Source organism: Sapajus apella, unplaced genomic scaffold, assembly GCF_009761245.1.
Source record: "Sapajus apella isolate SASKATOON/1434 unplaced genomic scaffold, GSC_monkey_1.0 scaffold67, whole genome shotgun sequence".
NCBI classification, from domain to species: Eukaryota; Metazoa; Chordata; class Mammalia; order Primates; family Cebidae; genus Sapajus; species Sapajus apella.
The window spans coordinates 7,889,121-7,903,592 of NW_022437007.1; the positions used below are offsets into that span (position 1 = coordinate 7,889,121).

The following is a 14,472-nucleotide window of genomic DNA, read 5'->3' on the forward strand; positions in this document are numbered from 1 at the left end:
TCTCTCTCTCTCTCTCTCTCTCTCTCTCTCTCTCTCTCTCTCTCTCTTCCCCTCCCCGTCTCCTTCTGTATCCCCACATCAGCTCTTCCTTCTTTTCTAACTTGGCATCAACATGTGAAGAAAATATGTAGCAGTGAAACGTTCTTAAAGAGGTCCATTATAAACAATTAAATCCTAAGCATCTAGTATTACCACACAATGCCCCTATTCTGTTAGTCAAAGAAAATTGTTTCTTCATTCTTCCAGGTGACAGTAGTTGCAGGAGTTGATGATGGACCTGACAAGATAACCAAGCTCAATCACGGAATATACGACTAAAGCTTAAAATAGGGAGGCGGGATGGCAACCAGTTGTTTTTGCGACGGGGGAAAGCTGCAGTTGGGCTCTTCCTGTGGTAATTTTCCCCAAACCCCTTCGCAGTGTAGCCAAACTGGGAAGTCAGCCATCCGCAAATCTCCCCCAAATTGTTATCTATGAAATAAAGACTGCGAACATAGGGCAGGAAAGAATCACCCCAGAGCAGCCGGCAGGAAATGATGGCAGCTGCCGGGAAGAGGGCAGGAAGGCACAGTGGCCGCAACTGACTGCCCACGCCTGCGCGGGGGCGCGAGCGCGGGGCCCGGGGCCCGCCGGCCTCCCCACCAATCCTTTTGGATCCCTACTTGTTCGGCTTCTAGTACTTTATCTGAAGCCGCCACGGAGCTTCCTAGCGAGTCCCGGAGCACTGTGCGGAGTGAGGGCTAATATGGAGCACTGCAAATACTAAAATGGCTGATCAGCGACTTCTTCAGATTTTCAAACTCGGCCGGAGCTTTCCAGTCCTTTGCCCCGGCTGTCCCCGCTGAAGCCCCGCTACCTGAGAACAAAGCGCGCCTGGCTGGCCGGCTGACCCCGGCGCCCACTGCTGCCTCACCCCCTCCAACTTAGGCGGAAGCGCAACTGAGCAGAGAAATTGGCGCGCCCCCCGCCCCTCCTCGGCGCCCCACCCCCACGCCAGCCGGCCGGCCTGGGCCTGCGTCAGTCCCGCTCCTCGCCCCTCGGGTGGGCGTTATGTAACAGCCCCATCCCAACTCCAGAACCATTTCAACAACTTGTCCCGAAGAGGAGATAGTGGGGCTCGCGAGGGCGGGAGGGTGAGCCCAGCCGGCGCTGCGGATCTAAACCCTGGGCCGCGGGCGCGAGCTGCAGCTGCCGGGGCAGGCGGCCACCGGGCTCCGGCAGTCCCCCGTGGGATCTGTCCAACAGCCCGACTGCGCGCCCTGGGGAACAACGTGTTCTCTGTGGAAAGGGAGCCAACAGGCGCGCGATAGGGAGCTAGGTGGGAGGGCTTCTCCTGAAGCACTCAAGATGAGCGAAAACCCCTTGAACCCAAGGAAGCAGCCCTCCCCCGATTCAACCCTCACCCCAGCTCCCTAATGCGCACACTCTTCAATTCCTTTCGCTCCCTCTTCAGGCCCCTCCAGCCAGCGGGGGTCCCCGAGATTACAGCCACCTTCTCTCTACGCCGTCACACGCACGCGCGTGTGCAGTCACTCACACCCACACATTGACACACAGAAACGCACACACACCACCCCAGAAACGCACACACACACTCACACTTGCTAGCTTTCCGCGTGCAGCACCCAAAAGGCATGAATATTCATTACTTACAAGCATTGGTGACTGCGAAGCTGTTTGCCACCTCCAAATTGTCGATGTGGGGTGTCAATCTGAACTCCGAAGTGGAAAACTGAACCATCCCTACCCGGAATGCACTGTATTCTTGATCTGCGCCCCTAGGAAATAGCCCCCCTGCAAAGAACAAACAGCAAGCAAAAAGAACAGTGTCAGTGTCCGGGAGGGAAAGGAGGGGCGCGCGCTAGCGCCCAACAGTCCAAGAGTCTCTTATTCAAGCTAATAGGCCGAATAAACACATCTACAGACTCGGACAGCGGAGGCCGAATATCCAAAAGGTAGCCAAGGGGTCAAGACCCAGATGAGAGTCTGAAGGGGAGGTAGGCGGCCAGAAACCTTCGTCTTTTCTTGTAATCACAAGCTTTGCCTTCAGACCCCAAGAGAATCTGAGCGAACTGGAAAATGTCGCTAAGGCAAAATTAATAAAATTTGGGGATCAGAAATGAGAGGACCTTTTCCTCGATTGTATAAAAGGCGTAGTCGTTTCCTTTTGCTTCATCCTAAGAAAAACATGTATATTCTAGGTAGTTTAAATCTGGAATGCAGTCAAGGTATGACATAAGTCTACATGACATGAATTAATTTGTACACTATGAACAAAGATTACCACCAAATTATGCACAATTCAAAAGCATAGCACAAAGGATACCTACCTATCTGTATGCTGTTAGAAGAGACACCAAAAATCAGTCCCCATAAAACAGGAGAAAGGAGGACAGAAATATGCATAATCTTTTGCATTTCCAAGAAAAGTAGAGCATCCACAATATACCCCTTTTTTTTTCCTTTTCCTCCTCTTCCTTCTTTGGCTGTTTTCCTCTGCAAATTAGATCCTCTGCATTTTGAGACAGCAATTTAGCACCAAGCTGCTAAAACCTGAAGTGAAGGCAGAAGAATCCCTATTTCCCAGGTCCTGCTGGTGGCTGCTGATGCCCTGCGCCCTGTCCCCGCTCCAGAAGTCCGGAGGACTGGCTGAATGCAGTTTTCAGCGGAGCTGCCGCTGTGGTCCCAGTGTCTCGGAATATTCAGCACCCTCCCATGCACTCACACACACTCACCCTCTCTCGCGCTCTCTTCTCCCTCTCTCCTCTCTCACTCACGCGCGCGCGCGCACACACACACACACACACACACGCACACACAGGCAAGTCACAGAGAGGGGCAGGCAGTCCCCGGCGCGCGTGCGCGACTCGCAGCAGGCAGCGGGCGCGCGCGCCCCCTCCCCCGCACGGCGCCCGGCACCCCGCACCGCCGTGAACGCATCGCGTGCGCGGCGCTGCGGGGCCGGTAGCCGCTGTCCCTCCGCGAGACCTCGGGTCTCCCGGGCTGTCGCGCCCACCGCGCGCTTCTGCCTTTCAGCACCGAGGACAGCGCCTCGCTCCCAGCCGAGAGCTACCTTCGTGCCACTGTTACAGCTGCTGCGGAGATGCTCCAACCTGGAACAAATGCAGCAAAGCTGATTTCCGGCTGCTGTGCAGAAGCCAAATTGCTAATTGTTGGCGGCGAAGCGTCCTCTCACCAGGCCCTGCTGTCTTACGTTAAAAGTAAATTTGATTTTTACCTTCCATCTCCTGTGAAAACGCATTTAGCAATACAGAAGCCCTGTCATCCACCTCACCTGACCCAGCTGAAAGCAAACAAGCAAGCAAAGCACCCATAGAGGAAATGTTCCAAAATTCTGGACTTGGGCTTCACGGGATGTAGCCAGGATCCGGGGAGAACCCCAAGTTCTATCTTTAAATGCTAAAGCCGCTTATAAGATCAAGATGGAATCTTTGAAACATTTTGCATTATTCAACTGGGCTGTGATGCTGACTTGCCTAGCCACAGGGCGCACGGGTCTTTCTCGCAGCTTTCACTGCAATCCCTCCCGTTGTAGGGTCATGTAGACTTGATTTCCTAGAAGCCCTTGCTTTATACAGATTGAATGCAAGAGACTGGTTTAAGGAAAAGCTATCAGAGGGAAGTGATTAGAAGATGAAGCTAGTCTAGAAAGGCCACAGAGATGCGGATCCTTTCCCAGAGACTTACTTAGAAATTTGTTTCCCCATCACGTTTTGGCCCTGGGTTTGGAAAAATCACTGCCTAAAGAAAGTACCTCGCTGTGTTGAACACGCGGGCCACTGGGAAAGAAAGATGAGGTTAGATATTAAAAGTTTGGGAGGAGAGTGTTGATGGGGAGACGGATGATTGGACTTGTCCATGTGAAAATTATGCTCTTCAGGGTGCTTTCCAAGCCCATTCCTGGGAATCTGCTCTAATAATTCCCTGTGTGAACTCAGAGAAGCCCCCAAGTTGCATGGCTTTAGTGGTTTAAACAAATAAAGGAAGATCGACAGCAAGGGACTGTTTCCGGAGAGAGACTGGAGCTTACAGTACTAAAAGGAGAACTCCTAGTATTCCAAATGCCATGAGAGTATATCAGGCTGCCTTCTTGTGCTTGCAGCTTAATTGCTGACTGTGTTATCTTATGCTTCTTTCTTAATCACAGTGGCCTCAATTTCCCCATTTTAAAAATGATGAGCAAAAGTGGCTTCTATGGCTCTTGGATCCTATATTGCCATCATTTCAAGTTATGTCCTTTCTCTCTTTTTGATATAGTCCTAAACAAGGAAGTGAGAATAGCTGTAATCTATTATTAAGCTTATAAACTACAGGCTAAAATATCTCTTAATTTTATCACTTAGAATTTTTTTAGTATAAGTACTCCACACTATATATAAAGCAGGTCTTCTAAATCAAAATGCATTAATAAAAGTAGTATATAAAAAACAAAATTACAATAAATTGATTAAAAATAAATAAAATTAAGAGACATAACTTACATATATATTCAAAATTAGGACATAAAGAATAATTAAATAAACCATACATATTTAATCATTTGAGATGTAAGGCATAAAAATGATTGGAAACTATTCCCTATTTAAAAATTTTTAATGTAAAAGCATTCATAACAGAACAGGGCAAAATTGAAAATGCCTCTGCAGTTATCTTCTTTTTTTTCTTGATTCACTTGTTTCCACAGGAAAACTTTAATTTTACAGAAAATAACTTAGAATTGAAGAGAGCAAGGACAGAGAGAAGGGAAGCGTGAGTATGAAAAAAATTTGATCTTTAAAATGTGTGTTGAGGTAAATTGAATTTTAAAAGATAAGAATGTTTTCAAACTATTTTCATCTTAACCTGTTTTAAAGTCAAGGGCCGATATGAACTCAAAATTGTCTGAGTTACATTCTATAAAAAACAAATGCTGTAAAAATAAGAATTTGCTGAATCATAAAGTATAGTAACTAATATGTAAGAGCTCAAGAAAAGTATTACTGTCTAGTGGCCAATTATAATTTATATATATAAGATGGAAATAAAAATTTTAGCAAGCATTACTTGTAATTCCACTGCTATTCTATGTGTTTATAAACACAAGTTAGTAACATATATAAGTTTCACATATTTTGAAACTTACTTCCTATATCAGCATAATTACATTAATATTATCATCATGATATTTCTTCAAATTTATTATAATGTTTTAATAGTATGTATGTTTCAAGCACAGAATCCTGTCAATGTAAGTGTAGTAAGTTTAAATTGACTACAGTAAATGGTTGTTTATACAAATACATGGAAAAATGCTGGAATTTATATTTTGAATGTACACAGCTCTATTTTTTAACATGTAACAACTTCCTATTTCAAGAATATGTATCTCAAATTGATCACTAATCAATTTTGAAAATTTCAAAACTACTAGGTCAACAGTTGACTAGAATAGTGTGCCACAAGAAACAGAGTTTGCTATTTTCTGCCCTCTGCTGTTCAATTTTGGCAATTATGTAAAACTTTATTGCTTCTACTGAAAGAATTATAAGTCACAGTAAAGTAAAAGAAATAAAAAAGTGATCCACTATATCATTTGTTAGTCTAGTTAGTTGGTTAGTTAACAGTTTTGAAATTACTGGCAGAGCAAACTTTTAGCTGACTTTATTATCAAAAGTCATAAATGTCAGTGCTGCTGTTCCTATTGAGGAAGTTTGACCAAAGTGGATTTCACTCCCTCCCTTCGTATTGATTCTCTGGGGCTGTAAAAATGTAGGACATCTAACAGACTTAGGTGCAGTGCAGCATTAGTAAAAAATGAGTGTCCTTCTACTTTCTGCAGAAGATGGCAAAGGATAGATAGCATTTCTTGCAGAAGAAACATGTTTCATACATGAGATCCTATTGGTTGATACGGAGCAAAAGAAACAAATAAAGAAGAAAACATGAGGACTGTAATTACTCAGGGCTATAAATTAAAAAGGGATATTCATTCTGGGGAGTTTTAGTTCCTTAATTAAGATATATAATATCTTATTTATTAAGATATTAAGATAATAATATGAAAATAGTTAGATTAACATATTATTAAGATAATAATAATGTGAAAATAGTTACTTTCATTTTTTATTTTTAAGGGCTTTGATTATATTATTTTTAACTCATTTTATCCCTATAGATAGCCATTCTATAGCAGAAATATTTATTAGAACATATAATGTTTCAGTTCATTCATTCAAAAAATATATTAAGAGACCACTATATTTCAAATACTGTACTTGATATGGTGGATAAAATGGTAAACACAACAGATGCCTTTCTTATGAAGTTCCCAGAATTTAAGTAAGTAAATAACGAAGATCATGTGATGAGAGAAATAAGAAATGGAAAAGGTAGACAAATCATTAAGGCAATATAATGACAGCAATAAAAAATCTGTAATTCTCATTGTATCTTGGAGCTCAGGACAGAAAAGGGTCATCAAAGGCTGACACCCAAACTGAGTCAAGTAAGGGTTAGCTAGGTGCAGGGTTGGAATTAACAGAGGAGAACACTTCGTGAAAACACAAGGACTTTAGCAAAAGCATATGTGAGGTCCAGAAATTACAAGGAACTCAGTGCTTCTAGAATGGGAGGTGTCAAGAAAATAGTCGCAGAAACACACAGACAATAACAAAAACTATGTATTTAGCCTATAGGAAAAGAGCACCATTTTGAGGGTTAGATCTTAAGATCTGCATTTTAATGGAACATTTTTGAGGGTGTTTGAAAATGTATTGAAAGGCAAACATATTGAATGTAGGGGGCCCAGTAGAAGGCTGTATTCCTGGTGTGGGTAATGAGAATAAGGATTAAGGGATTCATAGTACAAATAGGAAGAAAACATTGGTTTTATGAAATATTTAAAATGAAAACTTAGTAGAACTTGTTAGTGGAGTTTTATGTAATGAAGGTAAAGGAGATGGAAAAACGAAGTCAACTTCCAGGGTACTAGGCTGAGTATCCAGGAGAAGACTGGCTTTACCAAGGGATGGAGAAAACACTAGAAAGCAGATATGCGGGCAAAGTGATGAGTTCACCTTTAGACATGTTGGGTTTACAGGGTCAGTGGGCTGTATCCACTCACCTTTTGCGTTGGCAGTTAACACTGATTCTAAAATTCAGGGAAGAGGCCTCATGTGGAAGTTAATTTTGAGACTCATCACACTATAGTGTTTCTCATGACAGTTATCATTTCTTGAAAAAGTTACTTAAAGCAAAAAAAAAAAAAATTCCAAGCAAAAAAAGTGAAAAGAGAAGACACACGCATACCTTTAAAATCAAGCTTTGATTTAATATTGATAAATGCATACTCATATTCCACTTTCTTAAAGTGAGACCAAGGCCATTATCTTGAGCATAGACCTACTGAATCATTTCTCTTTTTGATTTCTTTAAAGTGAAATGAGAACTTAAGAATATTTGTGAAGTAATGAGAATGCTAAATCCTAAAAATGTTCAATTTTAAGGATTTTTCTTAACTATTTTACGATGGACTTCCTCACACATAATGGAGTAAATATTTTGGTCTCTTTGTATTACTGATCCTTTACAGAACGTTTCACATACTTTTCAACCACTCTCTGTTTACAGGTTATCACTATACACACCAACTGAAGAATTCTGTCTAGCCAAGATGTGTGGACAAAATAAATGAAGATATGGAAGGAGCATTTAGTGAAAGTGGCTGGGATATTGTTTTTTATTTTTTAAATTTTATTGCGATAAGAACACTTTATATGAGATACCCTCTTAATATTTTAAGTACACAGCTTATTATTGTTAACTATAGGTGCAGTGTTGTACAGATGATCTCTAATTCATCACGCCTAACTGAAATTTTTTACTATTCAGCAACAACTCCTCATTCTCCCTACTATCCAGCCTCTGAGAGCCATCACTCTACTCCCTGCTTCTACAAGTTTGACTATTTTAGACAGCTCATGTAAATGAATCATTCAGTGTTTGCCCTTCTGTGACTGGATTACTTAATATCCTCAACATTCATCTACTCTGTTGCTTTAGAGCGAGGGAGTACGTGTCTCGATGAGTGAATTTCAGGGGCATGAATCCATTACTATAGTCCCTTTGCCCTAAAATGTGTTTCTTGGTAGGAAGCAACATTGCAAGAGATTCCATGGTAATAAATTCTGCAAACTAATTAGTAGTAGCAGTACCAGATGAAGTACTGAGTATAGGAAATGCAAATCCACATCCAGAATACGTGTCTACTCTGTGAGAACAAAGCACTTCCCCTCTCTGACGAGCCTTTCCAACATGACCATGTCATTAATTATTTTCCATCAGAAAATTTTCAGTTGCTACTACTGGCAAATTGACAAACCAGCAATGATCCTAGCTGGTTTAGCCTTAACAATGAGAAGACTTTGCTGTTGACCTCAGAAATAACTTCCATCCCTGCTGTCGCCAAAGCCATTCTGCATGTGGACTTACAAAGAAAACAACAGTGTGGCTGGGCAAAGAGCTTACCCGACTTCCACAGGATGGGCCATCTTTTTCATGATTAAGAGTCTCTTCCAAGATGATTGTCCCTCTGATGGACATCAGTGAAGGACATAAGTGTCTTCACCCTATATGCACATCCATATACTTGTCTCACATCTCCCTACCACAAATGTTCAGTTCTCTTCTTTCCAGCCCTTGGCAGCTAACCAACCCATTAGTCATTGTCCATATGTTTCTGGATTTAGGCAACTTCTCACTTCATATAAAGTTGAAAAACATGATATGCCATCCAAGATAATTTACCAGTGTCTTTCATGGTCACTCCAGGGTGAGGTTTTGTGTAGCAGCCATCCACTTCCAGCTGGTGCTCATACAACGTGCATAACCATTCCTAAACGAAGCCCGTCCTTTCCCACCTTCTCAAACTAATGGAGAATAGGGGAAAACACAAGAGGCCACAATGTGTGTTAAAGGAGAGGTAGCAAGGCTGTAGGAAAAGGTACAATGGAAGTCTGAGCTATCATCTTATGCAATTTGTGTCCTCTAGACATGCTAAGGCCAAGATCTGTATATTCTATTTCTATTTTACAATGGTGTGTTGATGATCATGTCAAATTTAATGGCAAAATGGATCACACATGTCCATTTCTTCAGGATGCGAAGATCAAGTTGCAGTTATGTGGTATCCTCTGAACAGAAGTTCAGGTATATACCCGGGCCCAGTGGCAAGTTAGGTGTTACTTTTTTTTTTGAGACAGAGCCTCACTCTATTACCCAGGCTGGAGTGCAGTGATGCAATCTCGGCTCACTGCAACCTCCACCTCCCAGGTTTAAGTGATTTTCCTGCCTCAGCCTCTGGAGTAGCTGGGATTACAGACACGTGCCACCACGCACAGCTAATTTTTGTATGTTTAGTAGAGACGGGGTTTCACTATGTTGGCCAGGCTAGTCTCAAAGTCCTGACCTTGGGATCCGCCCACCTCAGCCTCTCAAAGTGCTGGGATTACATCCATAAGCCACCGTGGCTGGCCTCAGATGCTACTGAAAAAGAATTGAAATGAAATGAAAAAGAATTGCCAACAGAGGGGTCAAGGTCTGACCTCAAGAACTGGGCATTTGTCTTGTGACTTTCTTCATGGAGCTTGCCACAGGCTCTCCATTAGCATCTCTGTCTGCCCCAGCTGTTTCCAATACCATTGTGTTTACTGAACCTTAAGACTCAAGTCTCAGCTTGTCCTGCAGCCTGAACCTGCTGCTACATTTTATTTCTCTGGGTTCATCTTTCTGCCCTGCAGATTATTCCTAATAAGTGTGTCAGAGCAGCATGCCCGAATGTGGTACATATTGCCTGTGTAATCCAAAGAAGCCTACCAGGCATTGTGATGGTGGTGTAAGGTACTAGGCTCAGATTATTGGGCACTTAAGAAACTTCACCTGTGAGGCAGATCTCTAACTTCTGAGGGATCTATCTTCCACAGCAATCACACATGTTTTTACTAATGCATCTAAGAAACTTGTTATTTTTTGCTCACCAGGTACAATTAGCATGGTTTCTTCAATACATGTATTAATTGAATGTGCTATACAGACCATCACATCCAGAACAATCTTTGTACCTCTTTCAATAAAGTGGAATCAAGCTCTTACTATCAACACAGAGACAATCAGAGATGTTGGAGTGGGAAAGAATTGACTTTGTTTTGGGAAACAACTGTCTCATATGTAATCAAGTTTTTTCTGTTTTCATTTTTCTTCCTCAGATAAGAGATTATTCCCTAAGAGAATTGAAAGACTTGTTTCTGCTTGCACAGAAATTTGGGGAAATTCGAAGTTTAAACCTCTCAGCTTCATCTAAGTCTAAACAAATGTCTTTAATTTATGTGTCGGAATTTCATTCCTTGACCACCAATGCAATTATCTTAGAGATGTGTACTAGAGCATTTAATTGGCACTGGAAAACTGTTTACTTAGAAAATTCAGGTTTCCCACAAGTTATACATTTCCTTCTATTACAGGAGAGGAGGGACTCATTCAAAACTTCAGGGACTCTTTCTGCTTCTCCCGTGCATATCCCTAATTGCATGCTCACAGGTTTTAATTTCTTATATTCCCTGTGTTTGTTCTCTAGGACCAGAATAAGCAGCTGAATAGCTCCAATATCTAAAATCACTACTATTTTCATAACAATTAAATGAAACCTGATTTCCCTAAAATCCCTCTTCATCCTATGCCATAATCAGTGAAAATGAATGCTGGTAATTATGATGCCTTCACCTGCCAAAATTTTCCCATGTCTCATCCCCTCTTTTTGTAAGGAGTATATCTCTAGCAACCTAACCTTCTGAATCCTACTGTGAGGTTCTGTTTTATATGGCCACTTGCAATACCAATTGCTCTGTGTCTGGGTCCCCACAGAAAACAAAAACAGACGGCATATTCAGACAGGCTGATCCAAGAATATTTTATTTATGATATATGTGTAAGTGAAAATATAAAAGCCGGTGGAATAATTCAAGGTTACTAGCAGCAGAGCTGTTGACATCCTTAGGCTGAGGAAGCAGTTCAGTCCCTGAATACAGGAGAGGGTCAGTTAGAGATGGTCACCTAGAAAGATACAGTGACCTTTAGTAAAAGTGTTCAGATCACCTGAGCTCACCTATCAGGAAGGAAGCCAGAGGGGGAAATATTCTGACCTCACTCTGCTTTCTCCTTTCTGCAGGCTCCTTGTTGGTGTAGGTCAACTGAAAGGCAGAGTGGAGGAAGCCTATTGATGTAGTTTATACAGAGCAGCCACCTGAGGCAAAAAGCAGGGTGGAGAAGGGGAGAGGATGAATTTGAAGAGGAGGTATACATATGCCAGTACACATAGGCCATACTTTCTTAAGCTTAATCAAGATTCAGATGAATGTTAGAATAAGAGATGAACTGTTAGGCAGAGACACTGAGAGTTGAGCTGCATAAAAACATAGGAGGGAGACAATGTTGCTTTCATTGGCAACGATTAGTGGGCCGGTTGCTTGGTAGATGGTTTGTTTTAAGGCCAGAGAAGAGGAGAGTGTGCTATCTGTCCACTTGGGTTCCAATCCACTGATTAATACTTTAGAGAGATAGGAGGATAATGGAGGAGTTCATTTGCTAGAATTTCTGTAAGAGAGAATGGCACAATTTGTGCCATTTTAGATACTTGCCACCCCCTACTGCTCTGCCCCAAATTAGCTTGGATCATGATATGACTATATTATGGGAAACATTAGAAAGTAACTAGATGTTCTCACATATGGCACTTGCATCAGGAAATGGCAAAGGTTCTGCCATAGAATAGTTTCAGAAGTGTCTGACATTGATGAGGGGAAGAGAACTGAAGAATCTTGGAGGAAACCTTTGGGAACATATGTGAGAACACTTCAGAGACACACAGATGTGTGAAAATGAATTTTGGAAGGCCTAATGTACTATATTTTGCAGAAGGTGTCAGGAGCCAGTAAATTTTTAAATATTATTTTTTAAATGACACGTTTTGAAACCACAGACCATGAAGACCTGGGGAATACAGTTTGTACTGTTGAGATCAGTTTTTAGAGAATTGGTTACCTTTCCTACTTGACCAGACTAGACATTTCTCTGACCTTCTGAATTCGTTTTCTATGATGTAACTTTGTTGATAGAAATGAGGTAACCCGAAAGGCCAGGAATCTGCCATTGTTTCCAACGTAGACCGATAAGGAACATAAAAAAATTTACTCTCTAGTAATTTTATTCTGGAATATGGCAAAGACAATTTATTAAAAAATTTTAATAGAGCAATTATTTTTAAGGGTTTCTAAAATAGCCAAGCCAAACCAAACAATATTAAAGACAGAATAGTCTAACTTTAGAAATAAATATTACATTTCTAACAATAATTGTTAACACAAGGAAAGAATAAGCAAATGTACAGTTACGCACCAGATAATGATTTCTCAGTCAACAATAGATAACATATAACATTGTGATTCCATAAAATTATGTTGGAACTGAAAAATTTCTATAACCTAGTATGGTTGTAACTGTAATATTGTAACATGATGTGTCTATGGTAATGCTGATATAAACAACCTACTATGCTACTAGTTTTATGAAACTATAGCGCATACAATTATGTATAGTTCATCATACTTAATAATGATAATATACAACTATGTTACTGATTTATGTACTTACTATGCTGTAATTTTTATTATTTTATCATGTACACCTTCTTTTTTTTTTTTAAGTTGCCTTTAAGTCTTTCAAGAAATATTCCAGAAGAAGCCATTGTTGTCACAGGAGATGACAGTTCCATGTATGTTATTGTCCCTGAAGACCTTCCAGCAGGACAAGATGAAGAGGCTGAAGAGAGTGATACTGATGATTCTCACTCTATTGTAGGTCTAGGTTAATGTGTGTGTTTGGGTCTTTGTTTTGTTAAACTTTTAACAATAAAAACAACAACAACAAAACGTTTAAAAAGCTAAGTAAAAATAATTTTTAAAATAGAAAAAAGCTTATAGAAGAATATTTTTAAAAGAAAATATTTTTGAAAAGCTGTACAAGGCATTTCTGTTTTAAGCCCAGTGTTTTTACAAAGTCAAAAAGTTTCAGCCGGGCCCTGTGGCCCCACTGATCACACCTGTAATCTCAGAACTTTGGCAGGCCAAGGCAGTGGGATCACCAGGTCAAGAGATTGAGACCACCCTGGCCAACATGGTGAAACCCCGTCTCTCCTAAAAATACAAAAATTGGCTGGGTGTGGTGGCGCATGCCTGTAGTCCTAGTACTTGGAAGGCTGAGGCAGGATAATCGCTTGAACCCAGGAGGTGGAGGTTGCAGTGAGCCGAGATCACACCATTGCACTCCAGCCTGGAGACAGAGTGAGACTCTGTCTTACAAAAAAAAAAAAAAAAATCAAGATTAAAAGTTTAAAAAGTAAAAAAGAAACAATACATTAAAATGAATTTATTTATCATTGAAAAAAAATTTTTTTTAGAAATTTAGTGAGCCTAAATCTACAGTGTTTATTATAAAGTCTATGATCATATGTAGTCATATCCTAGACTTTTATATTCACTCATCCAGTGAATGTAAACTGACTCACCCAGAGCACCCTCCATTCCTGCAAGCACCATTCATGGGAAGTGCCCCTATACACCACTTTTATCTTTTACATCATATTTTTACTGTGCCTTTTCTATGTTTAGATATGTTTAGATATACAAATACCACTGTGTTACAATTGCCTACAGTATTCAGTGTAGTAATATGCTGTACAGGTCCGGCACCCACCGGCTGGCCAGTCAGCCACTTCCCTGCACCGCCGCAGGGGTGGGAAGACGACAGAGGTGGTCCTGGACAAAGAAAGGCTAGGAAAGAAGCGGCTCCTCTGGCTGCACCTGTCCCACATCCGTGTCATCTTGAAGAGCTCCCCTGAGGTGTCCAGCGTCAACCAGGAGGCACTGGTGCTCTGTTCAATATCTAGCCCCCTATTCATAGAGACATGGCAGTGGGAAGGAAGAGAAAACCCTGACTTACAGTGACTTAGCAAGTACTGCAGAGGAATCAGAAACTTTTCCATTTCTTGCAGATATATTGCAAAAGAAGATTTCGGCTAGTAAATACCTGAAAATGCTTAAAGAGGAAAAGAGGGAAGAAGATGAAAAGAATGGCAATGATAAGGAAAATGACCATGCGAAGCTGAACCCTAAACCAAAAAAGTGCTTTAAAAACTAACCTGGCAAAGACGACTGCCCTGGACCCGCTCCACTGCCTCCAAGTAAACACAACCCTGCGCGACTTCAGAGTCTTCACTTCTTCACAGACTTCCAGTGCATGGAAGATTGAGCTCCTCCTGCATCTACACCAGAGGGAAAGTGACCCAGAGGGAAAGTGACCCAGACAGCAGCCCCTCCTTGACAGGTCCGCTTTGCAGCTCAGGCACTAAGAAAGCAGCAGATA

General features: G+C 41.4%; 1 protein-coding gene and 1 pseudogene across 8 annotated transcripts in view; one reads left to right on the top strand and one right to left on the bottom strand.

The window, feature by feature from the left end:
- Positions 1–2,869, bottom strand: part of GRIA2 (glutamate ionotropic receptor AMPA type subunit 2) — a 148,216-nt gene extending 145,347 nt beyond the window's left edge. For 4 of the 8 annotated variants that reach the window (XR_004260028.1, XM_032248577.1, XM_032248576.1 and 1 more), the window contains exons 1-2: positions 2,331–2,866; positions 1,654–1,794 (exon numbers count right to left, since the gene is read on the bottom strand). Coding sequence is in view for 7 of the 8 variants with exons in the window: in XM_032248577.1 (XP_032104468.1) it covers positions 1,654–1,794; positions 2,331–2,418 (229 nt within the window). In the remaining variant the exon portion in view is untranslated. Of the gene's footprint in view, positions 1–1,653; positions 1,795–2,330 lie in introns of all 8 variants that reach the window. The other 4 variants (XM_032248579.1, XM_032248582.1, XM_032248581.1 and 1 more) reach the window with 4 other exon arrangements.
- Positions 2,870–7,527: 4,658 nt separating this feature from the next.
- LOC116530548 lies at positions 7,528–14,247 on the top strand (annotated as a pseudogene).
- Positions 14,248–14,472: the final 225 nt, after the last annotated feature.